This window comes from Netta rufina (assembly GCF_964035555.1).
Source record: "Netta rufina genome assembly, chromosome: 22".
Classification (NCBI taxonomy): domain Eukaryota; kingdom Metazoa; phylum Chordata; class Aves; order Anseriformes; family Anatidae; genus Netta; species Netta rufina.
In genome coordinates this window covers 7,045,168-7,060,249 of record NC_140146.1, presented here as the reverse complement: position 1 = coordinate 7,060,249, position 15,082 = coordinate 7,045,168, and the positions used below count along the sequence as shown (strand labels likewise).

At 43.1% G+C, this 15,082-nt stretch overlaps 2 protein-coding genes across 4 annotated transcripts; one reads left to right on the top strand and one right to left on the bottom strand.

Annotated features, from left to right (window-relative positions):
• Positions 1-610: 610 nt before the first annotated feature.
• PARK7 (Parkinsonism associated deglycase) lies at positions 611-8,155 on the bottom strand. 3 transcript variants are annotated; one of them, XM_084300084.1, is made up of 7 exons: positions 8,124-8,155; positions 5,927-6,058; positions 5,203-5,304; positions 4,499-4,558; positions 3,600-3,669; positions 1,619-1,705; positions 611-1,052 (listed from the first exon to the last, which is right to left on the bottom strand). In XM_084300084.1, exons 2-7 carry the CDS (start codon positions 6,014-6,016, stop codon positions 892-894), a joined length of 570 nt encoding a protein of 189 aa, XP_084156210.1. In that variant the 5' UTR covers positions 6,017-6,058; positions 8,124-8,155; the 3' UTR covers positions 611-891. The 3 variants fall into 3 exon arrangements, with proteins under 3 accessions (XP_084156210.1, XP_084156209.1, XP_084156211.1); XM_084300083.1 differs by lacking the exon at positions 8,124-8,155 and adding an exon at positions 7,848-8,117; XM_084300085.1 differs by lacking the exon at positions 8,124-8,155 and adding an exon at positions 7,864-8,117.
• Positions 8,156-8,762: 607 nt separating this feature from the next.
• Positions 8,763-13,256, top strand: TNFRSF9 (TNF receptor superfamily member 9; the record flags this gene model as incomplete). Its single annotated transcript, XM_084300241.1, has 7 exons — positions 8,763-9,084; positions 9,719-9,817; positions 10,105-10,242; positions 10,682-10,748; positions 10,839-10,975; positions 11,200-11,334; positions 13,132-13,256. The coding sequence occupies 7 exons, from the start codon at positions 8,763-8,765 to the stop codon at positions 13,254-13,256; spliced, it is 1,023 nt and encodes a 340-aa protein (XP_084156367.1).
• Between the last annotated feature and the right edge of the window lie 1,826 nt (positions 13,257-15,082).

The window sequence follows — 15,082 nt, the reverse complement described above, 5'->3', positions numbered from 1 at the left end:
CAGACAAAAAACGTTCCCAAATTCTTAATTCTCATGGAAATATGTCTCTACTACTTCCTCTACAGAGCTATCCAACAACTCCTCTAAACCAGCATATGCTCACTTAAGCCAGGCTTGAAGCAAAATCTAATTTCCAAAAAGCAGAAAGAAGCACTGCTTCTGGTGGTAAACTGCTAAGTCCAAAACTTCCTATTTTATGTTGATGGTTAGCTGCCTGAATAGCTTGATAAATCCACAATCATTTAATTTAGAAAACAAAATCAAATGGTATCAACTGCATGGACAAGCTCCTAGCTACAGGAACCATAGGCTGCTTAATAAGAGAACATTCCCACTTACATGCTACATTAGAATTAGTTACATTAGTTACATGCTGCATTAGAATGACGATTACCTATTGGCCTTATTTATATAATGCAAATTAAATAGTGTTTTCAACAAATTCTAGGTTACAATTTAACAATTAATTTCGGCTCATACTTCAAAAGAACCATGTGAAATACTAGATAGAAAATGCTTTGAACAGTACATTGTTAGCCATGATGGTAAAAAGGTGCCACAGGTCTGGGATGGGAGAAAACACAAAGAAACACCACACAAGCAGAGTTGCTTCATTTTTATTTATCACTAAACATTTGTCCATGTGATTTGTAAATGCCATCCAAGAGATAAGATTATTAAAAGCTGGCTTCTTTTTAGTGATAAAGCTTTTTGCTAACAGGATCCGGGAACAAAGACCATTAGTTTGTAAGACATCCCAATACAGGTGAGTACTGCTGCTAATTTCAACCGCAATTAAATGGGATTTACAACAGTGCATCTTTTTGTTATTCTACGAAGGATAAGATTCTCCTTCTGAAATTGTTCTAATCCCTGTCCCACACCATCTCTTCACTCTTTCAATACTAGGGGTGCCTTCACCTGTTCGGCCACTTCCTTCCCCATCAGTGTTTCAACAATGGCCAACCCAAACTCAAAGCTGGTACCAGGGCCACGGCTGGTGAGGATGTTCCCATCTTTCTCCACGCGGCTCTCGGAGTAGCAGTAGTGAGCTGGGGGTGGTGGTGGTGACAGAATAGAAAGAGAATCAGTCTCCAGCACAGATCCACAGATGCCACAGAGCACAAAGCTGTCTCCCACAGGGCACGGCCCACAGGCTATGGCAACTGAGCAGTGTTGGCCTCTGACAACATCAGAATGCTCTACAATATGCATCTCAAACACCTATGCAGGCCAAGCCCACCATGGGTTCTGCATCCCTATCCCTCCAGAACCAAGCAACCCATCACTGCACATGGTCCTCAGAGAGAAAAATGGCCCCTTGGGAGCTCTGCCAGCTTATTCACATGGCATGTGAGCACACCTCTGATTCCACAAGCTCATTGAGAAGCGCTCACTGTGCCTCTTGGCTCCCATGGGGTTATTTTTGGAAGTCAGACTGCATTTGTACATCAAAGAACTAAGGAAATTCAGAGATACAAAATAAGATACAAATTCAGAAAAATTCAGAGATACAAAATAAGATACAAATGTTATTTACCTTTCTTTACATGAAGAGTTCAGCTAAAATCATTTCTGAGAAGGGTTTAGAGAGAAACCTATAAAATTAATTACATACCTCCATTCATCATTTTATCTTTGGCCAAGGGATGTGTTGTGACTTTGCTTCCAAACCCTATCCCATGTGCCAGAAGGGCAGTAGGACCTGTATGGACACACAGTTGCATCTGTGAGGAACTTTTCTTCTACAAACACTTAAGAACATACATTCAGGCACTAGGCCCTCAAAGGCCCAGATCTCACTGTGGGAAGACTACTTATAAAATTGATGCTGACTTTACCTCTGAAGCAAAAAGCCTCAAAAAGAACATAGCTGTAATAGCTATATACTCTCTCCCATTCTATTATACAAAATGTCTTGTACAGAGAAGCATATGAAGAACAGAAAGTTTAGAGAACGCTCAGCTTAAGCACCTATCCTACCAGTGACAGTGCTGCCTTATGAAAGAATCAAGAACAATGGTCACTGCACTTTTTATTTCAAAAACTGCTTGAAGTTAAGTAGTGATGAGTCTATATTGTAATCTGAACATAACTAGGTACAGTTATCTTACTACAATGTTGAGTCTTGACTTTAGAGACCTAACTGATAAAATTTCACTTGAAAAGGCTGTTACATGTTGGAATTGTACGCCAAGCAGTATTTTGTACAGATTATGGGCTAACAGCTAAGTTTTGGGTTTTAACAGCCTCTTTTCTTTTCTTCACTTCCTCCTTGGAGGAGGAAGGAATTTGTATAAAGTCTTATAAAGTCACCCAACAGAAAATCCTTAGGGGAATTCCAAAAGAAACTGAATATAGGATTTGCCTGAAGCAAATTTCGTTTCTGCACATTTGATTCATTTCTGATATAGTCCAGGAAATTATCTTGTGTTCAGCTAGAAATCAGCTCTGAGAAGCATTATACCCAAGATAAATGAACTCTCCTGTTTACAAGCAAAAGCCTTTACTGGGCCACTAAGAAGTTGTAATCGTTCTGCAACAAATATGGATAGAAGAGTAGAAGACCACCACTGCCAAATTCAAGAATATTAACAACTCTGTATGCATATTGCCCAACCGAGGAACAAAAACAAAACCAAACCAAACCAACATCTATATACAAGACTCCCAAAAGATTGAAAAATATTCCATAAATACACTGTTATAATGTATTTTATAAACTCATCATCACTCTCCTTATACTTGCCTACACATACCTAAGCCAACCTCTCAGTTCAATTGCTGTTCTGGTTTTGGCTGGGATATTTAATTTTCTTATTAGTAGCTGGTGCTTTTAGTGTGGGAATAACGTTGATTAACACACTGATGATTTAGGTGTTGCAGGGCAGTACTTACACTAAGTCAATGACCTTTCAGTTTCTCATGGCTGTTCTGCCAGTAAAGAGGCTAGGGGAATGCACAAGAAGCTGGGAGGGGACAGATGACCCCAGCTGGCCAGTTGGATATTCCATACCATATGATGTCACATACAAATTTCATGAAGAAATTAACTAGATATCTGGCTGTGCAGAATATGTAAACAGACAACCCTCTTCACAGAGTGATTCCATCTTCTGCTTCCACTCAGCTGAGGAAGAGTGAGTCTGTAATTCTATATTTACAGCCTCCCTTCTGAAGCTAAAGGGCAGAGGAGAAGATGTGAGACAAATTTATAGTAATGATGTTCTGCCAGCACTGTGTCCTTACAGAAAGATCACCAGAATGAGCAAGTATTTTGAAAAAAAAAATCCTAGAACTTATTTTATTTATTTATTTTATTTTTAAGACACTAACCTAACTGATTGGAAAGAACTGGGTACCAAGCAGAACTGCAGAATTTGCAGGATAATTATTCACAATATTCCATTGACCTCCTCCTGCTAAGTTTGCACAAAATTCAAATGTTCAAATTTGTATTTGCATATAGTACAAATTTCTGCCACTAAGTTACAGGAATAAAGATTCCTAAGCCAGGGTAACTCTTTGTATGCCCCTTCAAGTATATCTAAGTTTCAATATCCAAATATTTTACAACGCAAGATCTTTGATTGACTAACCTGCACATATAGCAGCAATCAGGCCTTTTCTGCTTTCCTGATCCTTCAAAATGTCTTTAACAGCAGAAGACTGTACAAAGATACAGGAAGTCATTGATTTGGGTTGATTATATGAAGCATAGTTGAAATATTTTCCATTGCAAATTTGTGAGCAAGATTTACAGAAACAGCTGACAACTCTCCATCCTAACTCAGGACAGAGGGCAATGAAAACATTAAGGGGAGGAAGAAAAACTGAAACCAAAAAGTACTTCCCCCGCGAACAATTTGCAAGGAAATCAGAAGGAATTGCAAGGAAATCCTTGACCTACATAAAAGCAGGCTATTCTATGGCCACAGGAAGTCACTGTTCAAGAACTTCATGAGACAAACAGGACAGAGCATTCACCTCCAGATAGTTTGCATCATTCTTAAAGATTTATAACAGATATTTGTCTCACATTCCAGGGCTTACAAACTGTGTTATGTTATCCAAGTGCTATTTGACAGATTCACTCGTTTGTCTGCCTGCCTTCCACATGGCGTAAATACTACAAGTTTTGCACTAGAGAGAGACTTCTTGAGTAAAAGCACAAAGAGTCCTCTGGGTTTGTCCTGTTTCAGTCTTCATGTAACTAAATCTTCATTTGCAATTATTTCAGTTTCATGAGATTATGAAGAAAGACCTTTGCACAATTTTGAGCAGTCTTCCATTTTTGCTCAGCTTAACTAGGCACTCAAATCCAAGAATTTACAGAGTTGTCCCCCTGTATATATGCAAGAAGGCTTAAGATTAACAATTACTTACCTCTTACTCATTTACTCAGATGTCGTACCGAACTTGAAGAATTACTAAACAAGTGCAGACCACCTACTACCCATGAGAATGCTGATCAACCTTTAAAATACCAGAACTTTACCTCTGACAAGTTTTGCGCACCGAGGTTACCTCCAGGCAGGACAATGACATCGTAAGGCCCCTAAACAAACAAAAGACAAAACTATTTTGTTGAACATTGGCTGGTATATTTGTCCTATTGTTTTAAGGACACTACAGTTGAGTCAAGTGAGAGGCAAACGGATCTGCCTTTTCTTCCACTGAACGACACTTTTAAGAACACAGAGGTAGATCTAATTATGGAACAACATATTATTTCCTTTTCCAGCAGCAGCCTATTATTGATGAAGTCTGTCACAGACCAAACTTCTAAGCCTAGTGAATTTACAAGCTTCAGCAAGCAAACTGCAGCTCATGCACTGTGAGGACAAGTGTTTTTGCTGAACCTTCTTTAGTGTTGCTTAGCTTTCCATCAGAAGTTTTTTGTTGTTCCAAATCGTGATATTTTGGCATGCTGACAAACATGAAAAATAAAGCCCTATGTTTGACACTGCACACAAAAACAATACTTGCTCAGAATTATGAAATCTTGGCATGCTGTGAAGTAGAACAACACTGAAGGGACAATTGTACTGCAGGATGGGCAGGTCTGTGAGTCACTATGGCACAGAGCGAAGATAACACGCAACATATCTCTAAAGGTAACGTATAAGCTTTAAGAATTAATTTCTGAAACTGTAAGAGAGGCCTTATTGATCATTATACCAAATTGAGGTGATGACCAACCTCTTTTCTTGCATCTTCTAGACTGGCATCAGGACAAATGAAGACATCTCGACTGCACTGCACTGGATCTTTTCCTGTTAGGCCTGCAACAGTCACCTTGATCTAACAGAAGAATATGTATATCATTACAATTCAAGAATTTAGGACATTTTTCTTAGCTATTAGTTTTGAAATGGTACATAAAATGAGCCAAGCAATACGAAAAACTGGCAAAAACAGAGCAACACTTAAACTCCAGATGATAATACTGTGTACAACTACAGATGCAAAAGTTAACAAAGAACATTCCACTAGGTAGAATTCAAGTTAATAACACAATTTTAAAAGCTCAAGGAGAATTATGTAATGTCATTAGCTTGATGAATACTGAGCTGGTCAAATGCCTACAATAAAAACAAAACAAAATAAAAACAAAACACCCTACTGCTATTCATGGGAGTAGATACGGTTTTTGATAGGGTAAGATTTACTTGAAACATCTGCTCTAGTTCACTTTTAACCTCAGGCTCATATTTAAATGTTTCTTTAGCAGAAACGTAACTTGTTACGTATGCTTATTTGGAGCACAACACAAATAATTCTAACCAGTAAGAAGGCATAGATAAACTTTTACCATATGCTACAGACTCCACCTTAAACTCCCAGTAATGAACATTAATTTGCAGCAAAGATTTTCACTTCACCATGCACTCATTAAAAGACTTTTCATTGTCTGCATACTCACCCCAGCTCTTCTCATAATATCAGTGGGGATTACAGTTTCCATTTCCTCTGCCCCTTTTGCTAGAATTACCAATGCTCTTTTCGAGGCCATGTCTTCAGGGGCTGCCGTTGAGTGAGAAGTTTGTGAAAGAAGCTAAGGGGGTTGGGGTGAAAGACAGGCAGAGAGACAGAGAGTGATGTGGTTAAAAAGCAAATCCCTTAGTACAAATCCTTCCTAACAGTAAAGTTTAGCAGCAAGTAATTTGCATTTTTTACATTACCTTCCATTTAAGCAATGTCAAAACCATTCACTAGCCTTAACTGATACTCATAGCAGTCTTATTTAACCAAAGAGCTTTTTACAAATAATTGCAGTACTAAGGGATTAAACCATTTGTGCACTGGGAGACACAGACCATCAGCACCAGAACAAGAAACAACTTGGCCTGATCAAGACTACATGAATTCAGTATGCCAGAGAGAAGGGCTCAAGGTGGGTGGCAGGGTTATTTTCAAGTTGCACACCCTCACTCATACCCAGACTACTGACTCCTACCCAGGTCAACATTTACAAAAAGAGCTTGTATGAGCTTTGACCTCATGTCTGGTATTTAGTTTCCGCACAGCATACTTCATTAAGTTTCCTGTGACTTACAATGACTCTATCAGTGCCCCTGCAAAACCTGAGCAATAGATTTTCTGGGTATTTCACAATTTTGTGGGGGAGAAATGTGTGCACATGTGTGATGGGGGAGCAGACCACAGAATTTAGCAAATGGAAAGAACTAGGCTTAAGAATATTTTTTTTTTAGCTCTTAAATTCACATGAGGTGAGTGACCAAATTTCCACTGGAAGGTTAAGTTAAAGTAACTTTATGTAAAAACACACATTAACTTATGCTGGTCTGACAGAAGTCTTTGTAAGCATCTATGATGTGAAAGAAGGCATTTCACAGATCACTAACTCTATGAGACAGATTTTTTTTTTTCTTATGTAAGGAATTTCCACCCAGAAATGCACACGGAGTACCTGGAAGCTCTTCTCAAAATGAGATCCACACTTAGTTGTCTTCACCAAAGAAAACTATCCCCTCACCCCGCTTCAACTTCATGTATTTTCAGGTTTTGTCCTTACAGTACGCCTCTTTTAGAAAGACAATTTCTAGAATGCAATAGCATGCAGCAGAATGCCCTGTCATGGAGAACCAGCCTCAGCAGGCACATTCAGAGTGTCAAATCCCACTTTTAGTGAGGTTTTATGTACTGTACAACACAACGTGAACTGAGCAAGTACATTGAAGTCACATCATCAGCAATGATTTCAGGACAGCCCAGAGATATGCAGGAGCTCTTCTGGATGGTGTATGCTTATTGTGACAATTTTTCTTACAGATTTGACTAACTAGAATCAGACACCTTGAATAGCCACAATGCAGAAATACTGCATCTACTTATTAATGGGGAAAAATACTCTAGGTAAGTAGTTTGTATCCCTCTCTTTCTTTAGCTCTTTAGATGCAAACAGGCATCTAATCCTAAAACCTCTTTTCCCCAACCTTTCCCTGCCACCCTTGGACATTTATTCTGATATACTGACAGATTCCTCAGTTTTAGTACTGTTTGTTATGTGGGTGCCTATGTGGATACCTGTCATGCCACAAATAGTACTAGGGGAAGATTAAGCTTTCTGGGAAGGTAGAACCAAGTTGTGCAGACATAGCAGGCTGTATACACACATTAAATACAAGCCTGTTTGCTTCCCAGCGCCACCAACAGCACAGGCTGCCCCAAATCTCTAAGCTAAATATAATCCCCTGCGCAGTGCATGCAATTTGCTCAAGATGGTCGCTTTTGGCGGGTGGCTGAATCACAAACCGTAGAAAGGCCAGATAGAAAAAAAAAAAAAAAAAAAAAAAAAAAGAACGACTACAAAAAGAAATCACTTTCCAACGTGCAGACCAGCAGGAGATATTTTCGCCTCAGCCACGACGACAAGAAAGCGACCTCCTCACCGCGACCGCCGCCAGGCTCCGAGACACCCCGGCAGGCCTCCGGGCCTCCCGGCACCTCTCTATCGGCCTCGGGAACCCCGCTCCCTCCACGAAGGGCAACCGGCAGCCGGCTCCTCGCCCTCTGGACCCCCGGGGGGGCTTCTCCGGCCCGGTCCGGCCCGTTCCAGCGCCCCGCCGAGCCCCGCGCGGGCGGCAGCTCCGACTCACCTCAGCCGCAGCGCGCTCGACGCTGCGCGGCCCCGCCCCCACCCCCGCGCCCGCCCCCTCGGGCAGGACCCGGCGCTCGGCCCCGCGCCCGCCCCCCATTTTGGTTGCTCGTTTGCCCCTTTTCGGCTGACGAAATGCTTTTTTTTTTTTTTTTTTTCTCACGCGTCACCCACTCACGCCAGCATAATCACACAAGATACACGCGGCTTTATAAGCGAGCTGCTTCTGGTCTCCGCCAGGCGGCCCTCAAAAAAAAAAAAAAAAAAAAAAAAAAAAGCCGCGCGGAAGCACAGAGAGAGAAAAGCAAAAGCAAGTTAGCTCGGTTACTCTCTGCTTCCCATCAGTGAGCGATGTTCGGTCACGTCCTGGGAGGCAGGGCCTCAAAATGCATAGCGGTTGTTTGGGAGGACAGACATCTTCATAAGGAGCCCCCTTTCCCCTTTCCCACCCCCCAGGGCACGGAATATCCCTTTGGCCGGCTTAGCTCAGCTGCCCTGGGGATGTTCCCTCCCCATCACTTGCTGGGACTCCATCCCAGCCAGCCCCAGCACAGCCCCGGCAGCCACTTCATCCACCGCTTCTCCAGTGACGGGGCGGTTCAGCAGGCACAGAAGCACGGGTTACCCAACCGCAAGCGTGATGCACGACGAAAGTCCCGACTGGGAGCCCTCCCGGCTACGAGTGCAGCTCCTGCCCCTCTCCCGAGGAGGTGGAGAAAGGTTTTGTGTGCCCGAGGGCTGTCGCAGGCGGAGAGCGGCCGCGGGGAGCCGCAGGGGCGGGGCCGTGTCGCGGGGCCTCGTGCCTCCAGGCCCGCGGGCGCGGACGAGCCCTGGGCCACCCGACGGCCACTTCTGGCCCCGGTTTGCCGGGCACCGCCGTGCTCGGCCCGGCCCGGGCTGCGGCATCAGGCTCGGAGCTACCCGAGGCGGCGCTGAGCGCCTGACGGTCGCATCTCCTCGGGGTGCGGTGCCCGTAGGGCCACGCGTGCTTCGCGCTGTGTCTCGTATTTGCGCGCTGTCCCGGCACACCGAGTGCTCTCCGCTCGCCGCCGCCGCCGCGGAGCCGTTTCCAGGCTCGGTCGCAGCCCCCCTTGGCCTCCCAGTGCCGCCCCTACCGCACCCCTCGAGCCGGGCCGTGCCCAGCGACCGGCTGGCGGCCAGCACCGGCCGGACCTCCGAGCCCACCGCGGGCTTTCCGCGCGGGCCTCACCGGGAAGCCCCGACGGGGGGGGGCGGCGAACGCTGCCCGGCAGAGTCCGGGGGTCGCGCCGGCAGGCCGGAAACCCCCGCCGGGCCGGGGTTTCCCCGCCGCCCCCGGGCTGACGCAGCCGAGGCTCGACGGGGGCTGCCCCTAAGGGCCGGCGCCCGCCGCCCCGCGCGCACTTCGAGCCGTCCGCGCCGCCGCGCACCGACCCCATGCGAGCCGCAGCAGCGCGGCCGCTTCTCCCGGCGGCGCTGCTCGCTCTGGCGCTGGCGAGCGCCGCTCCCGGCGGTGCCAAATGCCCGGCGGGTGAGAGCGACGGCCGGGCACGGCTGGGTCGCGGGGAGCCGGGCCCTGCGGCTCCTCTGCAGCTTTTGTCTGTCTCGGCCCTGCAGGTACCTTCGTGGCGAGCGCCGGCTGCCGGCGGTGCCCGGCCGACACCTTCTCCAGCACCGCGGGACTCAGCAGCTGCACCGTGTGCCGCAAGTGCGAAGGTATCGGGAGGCGGTGGGGGTCCGGATGGGGTGGTGGGGTTTAACCTCCGCCTGGATTGGGGGAAGTTTAAAAAAAAAATTAAAAAAAAGGAAGAAAGAGTACTCATTTGTCATGTCGTTGTAAGTGGAGATGTTACCAGTGAAGCAACGTGATGCATCTCACTGAACTGACCAGCTTTAATTTCTGTAAGAGTAAAGGTCCCAGGCCTTTGCTGCACTAGTTTTTGTGTATTTGCTTTTTTGTTTGTTTGTTTGTTTGTAACATCAGGCTCATTTGCACCTTCCAGGAAGATTCACGTATTCAAAAGCGTGCTCACCAACAAGCGATGCCGAGTGTACCTGCAAGGACGAGTTCCAATGCGGTGGCAACGGCTGCTCCCGGTGTGACAGCTTCTGTGGCGTGGGCAAGGAAAGAACTGGGAGCGGTAAGATTGCCTTCCCTGCCAGCTTAATGCGCTTGCATCCCCAGCACCTTACACAGCACGGCCTCTTGCACGTCTCTGAAAGAAGTACAGCAAGGATGTCCTAAGATAAAAGCTGCTGGTGCTGTTCAGCAGTTTGCATGCTGTGTGCAGTGAGCGCAGTAGCAGACAAGCCCACTGAAATCACACACCAGTTGGTTCTCTGCATGACACTTCTTTTGTTGCCAGCATGTAGGAAACTTTATCCAAGTATTGTACGAGTACATAGCTCACAGGGATGGGCACGGGGAAGGACTTGCCATGAATGCTTAGAGCAACATAATAAGATAAAAGTAATTCTGTGAATGTAGATCATAGTTACTCTAAGCTGTTAAAAATAATGTTTCACGTGTTGTTCTGTATGCTCATCTTGTAAAAACGTATCTGTCCTTGTCTGTTGAAGGTTGCCAGACTTGCCGTTATGGAACTTTTAACGACCAGCCAAATGGCTCCTGTAAAAATTGGACAAAGTAAGTAAGCTAAAAATAAATGCTGTAGCTTGACTGGACTTTTTTCCATTTTTTTTTTCCTTTTTTTTTTCCCCTTTAAATGTCTTTCAGGTGCTCGGCAAACCAGGTTGTGGAGCCTGGAACTGCATCAAAAGATGTGGTTTGCAAACATACTTCAGATAACCCCACTTTAGCCACTATTCTACCTACCACTTCTCCTGGGATTCCACTTTTTGTCACTGTGCCAGGTGAGTCACTGTGTAATATTGCCTACAGAGATGAGGAATCATGACCAACATACTATAGCTTTTTCACTTACTGTTTAAAGCATGAGAAAGTCCTTTCTCATATCCATTTTTCAAGACTAATCTAGAAGCAGCCATGTTCAAATGGAGACAAGGAAGTCAACTGATTCAAGTGCAGTAGAATTTTGCTCTGTAGCACTTCGTAAAGAATGTTCTTTGCTTCTTAGGGAAGAATATCCAGATGGACATTATCAGAATTTCACTTGCTGTAGCTGGGCTGTTGTGCCTAGTATTTCTGCTACCTTCGTGTATATTCTTCAGCATCTGGCAGAAAAAGAAACTACATGCTGTCTTCAAGAAAAGTAAGATAGATCCGCTCCTCAATTTCGTTTATCTTTTTGAAACTAGACAGAAATCAGGAATCCACATTTTTGAAGTCTCTTTAAAAGGTAGCTGCAGATATTTTTTTTTTTTTTCTGGAAGTTTGAAATAGTAACTGAAAGGAAAATTAATTTTGTTAATTTTTATTAAAAATAAAAAGAGTTTTTATTAAAAACTCTTAATTATCAGTGGGTGTTTTAGCAGTATTACAGGCTAACTGCAAGCATATCCATAGAAGTGAAGTATCCATGCAGGTGGAAGAGCTTAACTGAGCTTTACTAATCTAATGTAAGGGTCAGTTCTGTCACTTTCAAGTACCATCCTTGGCATGCATGGCAATAGCACCTTCCATTTCTGTCTGTCAGAAACAGTATCAGTGGCCTAGTATCAGTATCTCTGAAGTTTGGCTTCAGTAGAAGAGGGGTTATCAATCACAGATTTTTTAAGGTTGGAAGGGACCTCTGAAGGTCAGCTGGCCCAATGCCCTGCTCAGAGATACTCCGAGCAGGTTGCCTAGGACCATCTCCAGGCAGCTTTTGAAGATCTCCAAATGAGGAGACTCCACAAGCTCTCTGGGCAACTTGTGCTAGTGCTCAGTCACCTGCACAGTAACAAAATGCTTCCTGATGTTTAGATGGAACCTCTTGTGTTCCACTTTGTGCCCATTGGCCCTTGTCACGGCAGTGGGCTCCACTGAAAAGAGCCTGGCTCTGTCTTACTTGCACCCAAAGCTGGAGTCAGGTCTGCACTGTAGTAGCAGTTGGAACATGCTGCTGAAGAGATGCAGAACCAGCCTGAATCTAGCACTGCCCCACTGCCCTCTGAGGAAGCACAAGATTACTACACAAAGATGAGGTGGATTGCATCCAACAGTTTAACAAGTTCTAGTTTGGCTCTACCTAAAGCTTTTTTTTTTTTTTTTTTTTTTTTTTCCATTTAGAGTGAACTGTACAGTATCTGTATGTATTACCTAAGCTTTCCAATTATTTGGAGAATACTAGTCCGTATTACCTTGGATAATGGAAAGTGACTGTAATCATAAGTTAAGCTACCAGAAGAAAATTTGCTTGCAGTTTCCTAAGTGTTCCAAATCAGGACTTTTCTCCCAGTCCTTTGCAGCTGACACTGACATAGCTGTTAGCAAAAGTATGTATTATCTTAAAATTAACTGGAAGCAACAGACTTTGGAAAGGAGGGGATGGGTGGTCCTGTGTGGAGATAGGAGTTGGACTTGATGAGCCTTGTCAGTCCCTTCCAACTCAGGATATTCTCTGAGTCTGTGATCTTGAGACTTCTAAATTGTGTCTGAGTAAGCATGTACATGTCACTCTTTTGCACTGCCCTGCATAAAAAAAGTTAATACTATAATTACCCTTCAAACTAGAAGCAACTAGAAGAAAATAACAAGGTTGTTTGTGTTGTTGTTCTGTTTTTAAATTTATCCTAACAGATAAGGGGTTGATCTTTTAGGGTAATCCTGAATACAGGAGAGTATGTTACTCAGACAAAAATAAACAAAAAAACAACAATTCCAAGTTAGTCTTCCTTTCATCCTTGTGGCAAACAGTACAAGTAGCAGCTGTTGCATTAGGGAAAACAAAGTACTATAAGTTAGTTTTATTAGAAATAGTGTTGTTGAGGAATAATTTCACGCCAAATTACGGAATCACGTGGAAAAATAATTCTTGTTGACTTCCTGCAGTTGTGACTTGAGGAAGAGTGAAGTAGGATGGTAGAATAAAAACAACAGAAAGTGAACATTTGCTCTTTTTCTTTAGTGCATACTACACCTGAACAATCAGTTCAGGAAGATGCCTGCAGCTGCCGCTTTCCTGAAGAAGAACAAGGTGAATATCAGGACTGTGGCAAATCCACAGAATTCAGAGATCTTTTGGAGAAATAGGAATTGGACTGTCCAGGTCAACCATATTTGTGTTTCCTTTTAGAATACAGAACAAGAACCTGTTTACATAAATAGGGAGAAAACATAATCTGTGAATTTCAGAGTGCTACATAGCCCAGTGAGGAAGGAAAAAAACATATCTTTCCTAATTTTTTAAAAAGTAAAAATATATAAAAATATCTAGTTTGTTGACTTTCTTTATCTAGGACTAGGAATCATATTTCTAAGAAGTAGTGCTCAATCTAAATTTAGTACCGTGCTTAAAAGAGATAAAAGAAGGCAGTATGGCTTTCTCGTTCCTCTTATAAATGGTGTCTGAGCCATAACGTACATGTAGTCTGAAAGCATTTGTCACTAAAAAGGAGATCAGTAGCACATCGGAGAGCCACATGTGATGCTCATGGTCTCTGTGTTACCGTTACCAGTTCAGCTGTCCTCTTGAGTGTAGAGCTGCAGCTCCTCCTATATCATGGCTCAAACCCAACAGTATTGGGTTCCTTTTGCAGCTACAGATAGATCTCATTTCAGATTTTCAGTTGCCATCAGACATGGAAACAGATACCTGGCCTGACCACCACACGCCTCCTTGTGTAGGAGAGGAAGATATAAAAATCTAGAGCTGTAAAGTGTTTTATAACAGTTTGTGTGTGCTGCTGTATTCTGCTGATTGCCTTAGAAGAGGTAGTGGAAACTCTGAGAAAAGCTGTGGTTGACTTGCTCTTAGAAAGGGATGTTACTGTGCAGCTGGACTGTAACACATTCTGTTCTACAGTGTTCAGCTTTGATCTTTTAGGTGATGTAAATATATTATGTACATTGCAGATGAGGTATATGTAGAACGTGATACATTTCTGGTACTATTTCTGTAACTTTGAGGTTGGAAAGATTTTAACATCAGACAGTGTATCTGTCTTTTTGATCAATTACTGTTACTTTGGTCTTAAAGAGAAAAAAGAAAATGAATGTTTGAGTCACAGCAATGATATCATTTTTAACCTTTTTCAAAACCAAATATTTTATTTCTTCAGTAAAAGTTGTTCAAAAATAGAATGAAAACCCACCAACCTGTCGTGTAAAGGGTAATTTTCCTATATGATTCCAACTTAGAGAAGGATGCTGTTGTGTTTGAAGAATAACAGCCCATTTCTTCATTCAGCACAAAATCAAGATAGCAGATTATTTTCACCAAACCATGCTTACTAATTTTGATAAACTTCCTGTTTTGTAACTTCTTATACACCTTAGGAAATCAGTGTAGTAACCCTGAACTGTAAAGTTAAGTATATTTAAATAAATTATTTGTTTTAAGTCCCTAGTCCAAGTCTCCTTTCATCTCTATTCATAAGAAATAAGTGACTAGTAAGTCAAGTTCACAAAAACTTAAAAGACACAGATAGGACATATGAAAACCTACCAATATTTATAAATCAGAGTGGCCTTTACAGCTGGGGAGGATATTTTAGGACCAGATAAAATAGTTCTGCATACATTTTGAAATACCCAGAAGACTGTGAAAAAATACAGATTCTTTAATATCTGAATAAACTTACCAGTTCACATAGAAATAATGCAGATCAGTCCTTCTAGCTGTAACTGTTGTCTGCTTTCTGAAAATATTTATTTTCTGAACAGTCTTTTTAATTTACTGTGTGGTAAGCAAAAAGAAACTGGGAATGCCATGATGACTCCAAAGCAGGCCAGGTGGCTGAGAATGAGGTAACAGGACAGATGTAAGCTTTTCGCATTTCCATTTGTTTTTTTTGGAAGTCAGAAAGTGTCCTTTTAGCCAGACTGTGTGTGGAGGCCTTGGTGATGTCAGGCCTGAA